General features: G+C 45.0%; 1 protein-coding gene across 1 annotated transcript in view; it reads left to right on the top strand.

The window, feature by feature from the left end:
• Positions 1-3,680: 3,680 nt before the first annotated feature.
• Positions 3,681-4,353, top strand: part of LOC121386600 (zinc finger matrin-type protein 1-like) — a 1,788-nt gene continuing 1,115 nt past the window's right edge. The window contains exon 1 of the mRNA XM_041517552.1: positions 3,681-3,707. Within this exon, the coding sequence (XP_041373486.1) occupies positions 3,681-3,707 (27 nt within the window). The remainder of the gene's footprint in view (positions 3,708-4,353) is intronic.

The following is a 4,353-nucleotide window of genomic DNA, read 5'->3' as shown; positions in this document are numbered from 1 at the left end:
TGAAACTCGCTCTGGCTGGGAGCCGGTACGGAGAGGCGAACCCGGTACCTACCGGCCTATGTTCTTGCTTATGTCCAATTAGTATAGAAATGAGTACTTAGACTAGTGAGAACTAATCAGTGTATTGGCCTTACACCTACCCACTGAGTTACAAAACTCGCTCTGGCTGGGAGCCGGTAGAGAGAAGCGAACCCTGCACCTACCAGCCTATTTTCTTGCCTATGTCCAATTGGTATAGAAATTACTACTTAGATTAGTGAGGGAAAAGTCAGTGTAGTGGCTATACACCTACGCAATGAGTTATAAAACTCGCATTGGTTGGGAGCCGGTGCCGAGAGGCGATGCTTAAGTACGATAGAATAACCACTAGCCCACCTAGCCCGGGTTTTTTTATTACTCTGTGGCGGTACAGAGAGGCGATGCTTAAGTCCGATAGAATAACCACTAGTCCACCTAGCCCGGGTTTTTTTATTACTCTGTGGCGGTGCCGAGAGGCGATACTTAAGTCCGATAGAATAACCACTAGCCCACCTAGCCCGGGTTTTTTATTACTCTGTGGCGGTACAGAGAGGCGATGCTTAAGTCCGATAGAATAACCACTAGCCCACCTAGCCCGGTATTTTATTACTCTGTGGCGGTACAGAGAGGCGAACCTTACGTCCGATAGAATAACCACTAGCCCACCTAGCCCGGGTTTTTATTACTCTGTGGCGGTACAGAGAGGCGATGCTTAAGTCCGATAGAATAACCACTAGCCCACCTATCCCGGTTTTTTATTACTCTGTGGCGGTATAGAGAGGCGATGCTTAAGTCCGATAGAATAACCACTAGCCCACCTAGCCCGGTTTTTTGTTACTCTGTGGCGGTACAGAGAGGCGATGCTTAAGTCCGATAGAATAACATCCGGTTTTTTATTACTCTGTGGCGGTACAGAGAGGCGATGCTTAAGTCCGATAGAATAACCACTAGTCCACCTAGCCCGGTTTTGTATTACTCTGTGGCGGTACAGAGAGGCGATGCTTAAGTCCGATAGAATAACCACTAGCCCACCTAGCCCGGGTTTTTTATTACTCTGTGGCGGTACAGAGAGGCGATGCTTAAGTCTGATAGAATAACCACTAGCCCACCTAGCCCGGGTTTTTATTACGCTGTGGCGGTACAGAGAGGCGATGCTTAAGTCCAATAGAATAACCACTACCCCACCTAGCCCGGGTTTTTATTAATCTGTGGTGGTACAGAGAGACGATGCTTAAGTCTGATAGAATAACCACTACCCCACCTAGCCCGGGTTTTGTATTACTCTGTGGTGGTACAGAGAGACGATGCTTAAGTCTGATAGAATAACCACTAGCCCACCTAGCCCGGGTTTTTATTAATCTGTGGCGGTACAGAGAGGCGATGCTTAAGTCCGATAGAATAACCACTACCCCACCTAGCCCGGGTTTTTTATTACTCTGTGGCGGGACGTAGACCGATGGTAAAGTGCTCGCCTGATGCACGTTTGGTCACGGATCTTTCATCGTCGGTGGGCCCATTGGGCTATTTCTCGTCCCAGTCCGTGCACCACGACTGGTATATCAAAGGCCGTGGTATGTGTTATCCTCTCTGTGAGATCCCTTGCTACTAATGGAAAAAAAATGTAGCAGATTTCTGCTATGACTGTGTCAAAATTACCATAATATGTTTGACATCCAATAGCCGATGATTAATAAATCAATGTGCTCTAGTGATGTCGATAAACAAAACAAACATTTTTTCATTAGTATTGAAATGCCGTCCCAGTTATGTTGAGATAGGTAGGCATCTAACGTCTGTTACCACTAGCGTATATTGACGTTTTAGTCATCGGCTATTAGGTGTCAAACATTTGGATACTCAGTGATAATGTTAAAGTGGAAATCCGCTAAAATAAATTCCATTAGTAGCAAGGGATCCTTTATATACAACACCCCATAATCAGGACAACACATACCACGGCCTTTGATATACCAGTCGTGGTGCACTGGCTGGAACGAGTAATAGCTTAATGGGCCCACTGACGAGTATCGATCCTAGACCGACCGCGCATCAGACGAGCGCTTTACCACTGGGCTACGTCCCGACACCGCTTGTAAGAAAATACAGCACACACCGCGGCCTTTGGTATACATGTACCAGTCGTAGTGCACTGTCCGGAACGAGAAATAACTTAATGGGCCCACCCGCGGGGATCGATCCTGGACGAGGTATAGGTGTTACTCGGTGTACGTGTACGTGTACCTGTACCTGTACTGGCTCCCACTCAGAGCGAGTTTAACGAACCAATGAGTAGTGGTGGGCGGACGTAGCCCAGTGGACCTGACTAAAACGAGAAATAGCCCAATGGGCCCACTGACGCGGATCGATCCCACATTAGCCAAAGAAAGGAAAAAAGGAATGTTTTGTTTCAATGACGCACTCAACACATAATAAATATGGTTTTATGGCGTCAGACATACGGTAAAGGACCATACAGATAACGACAACCGTTACTAACAATTAATTCACTGCCCTAAAGTAAAATGTGTATTTGTTTAACGACACCACTAGAGGAAAATTGATTTACTAGTCATAGCTGTTGGATATCAACTTTTGTTGTAATTTTTGAAACGTAGTCTTAGCAGCAATTGTTAGAGAGGAAACTCGTTACGTTTTTCCATTATTAGCACAGACAGGACAGCACATACCACGGCCTTTAATATACCAGTCGTGGTGCACTGGCTGTAACGAGGAATAGCCCAATGGGTTCTCAGGCGGGAGTCGATCCTACACCGACCGCGCGTCACGCGAGCTCTTTACCACTGGTCTAACTGTACGTCCTTCCCCATGACACCACTAGAGCACATTGATTAATTGATCATCAGCTAATGGATTTGAAATTCCGACGCCTATTATAGTCTCAGGGACAAACCCGCTACATTTTGTTTTTCATTAGCAGCAATGGGTCGCTTATAAGCACTTCGAATACAAAACTATATGACACAAAAGACACACTTTACATACCTGTCCTAGGACACAGGTTGGAATGGGAAAAGAGAAATATCACTTGAACCAATAATGACATTTGGGTGAGCTTCTTTTGTTTATATTTAACACTCCCCCCCCCCCCACCCCACCCCCCGTGTAGCCAGGCTTGCCACGACCCTGGAATCTACATAATGTAATATATTTAAGCGGATACGTAAACACCTTGACATGTAGGGGAAACTGTCATTGTGATAAGGTACCGGCCTTGGTGGCGTCGTGGCAGGCCATCGGTCTACAGGCTGGTAGGTACTGGGTTCGGATCCCAGTCGAGGCATGGGATTTTTAATCGAGATACCGACTCCAAACCCTGAGTGAGTGCTCCGCAAGGCTCAATGGGTAGGTGTAAACCACTTGCACCGACCAGTGATCCATAACTGGTTCAACAAAGGCCATGGTTTGTGCTATCCTGCCTGTGGGAAGCGCAAATAAAAGATCCCTTGCTGCCTGTCGTAAAAAGAGTAGCCTATGTGGCGACAGCGAGTTTCCTCTAAAAAAACAGTGTCAGAATGACCATATGTTTGACGTCCAATAGCCGATGATAAGATAAAAAATCAATGTGCTCTAGCGGCGTCGTTAAATAAAACAAACTTTATATTTTTTTTGTGATAAGGTATAAAAGAAGTTGTCCTCAATTCATGTCTGGACGAAGTGGCCGTGAGCAGGTATGAATGTATTTTATCATTTAGTACACGAGAGCAAACTACAACAAACACACACACATACACACACACACACACACACACACACACACACACGCGCGCGCGCACTCTCTCTCTCTCTCTCTCTCTCTCTCTCTCTCTCTCTCTCTCTCTCTCTCTCTAGTAGTAATAGTAGTAGTAATAGTGATCGTAATGGCGGTAGTAGTAGTAGTAGAAGTAGTAGTAGTAGTAGTAGCGGTAGTAGTAGCGGTAGTAGTAGCGGTAGTAGTAATAGTGGTAGTAATAGTGATCGTAATGGTGGTGGTGGTAGTAGTAGTAGTAGTAGTAGTAGTGATAGTAGTAGTAGTAGTAGTAGTAGTAGTAGTAGTAGTAATAGTGATTGTAATGGTGGTAGTAGTAGAAGTAGCAGTATTAGTATTAGTAGTAGTAATAGTAGTAGTAATAGTGTTCGTAATGGCGGTAGTAGTAGAAGTAGTAGTAGTAGCAGTAATAGTAGTAGTAATAGTGATCGTAATGGTAGTAGTAGTAGTAGTAGTAGTAGTAGTAGTAGTAGTAGTAGTAGTAGTAGTAATAGTAGTAGTAATAGTGATCTTAATGTCGGTAGTAGTAGAAGTAGAAACTGCGGGAAAAGAAGTCACTGTCGCTAATG

The sequence above is a fragment of the Gigantopelta aegis genome, chromosome 12 (genome assembly GCF_016097555.1).
Source record: "Gigantopelta aegis isolate Gae_Host chromosome 12, Gae_host_genome, whole genome shotgun sequence".
Taxonomy (NCBI): Eukaryota; Metazoa; Mollusca; class Gastropoda; order Neomphalida; family Peltospiridae; genus Gigantopelta; species Gigantopelta aegis.
The sequence above is the reverse complement of the archived record's forward strand: the minus strand, read 5'-3'. Positions and strand labels throughout refer to the sequence as shown.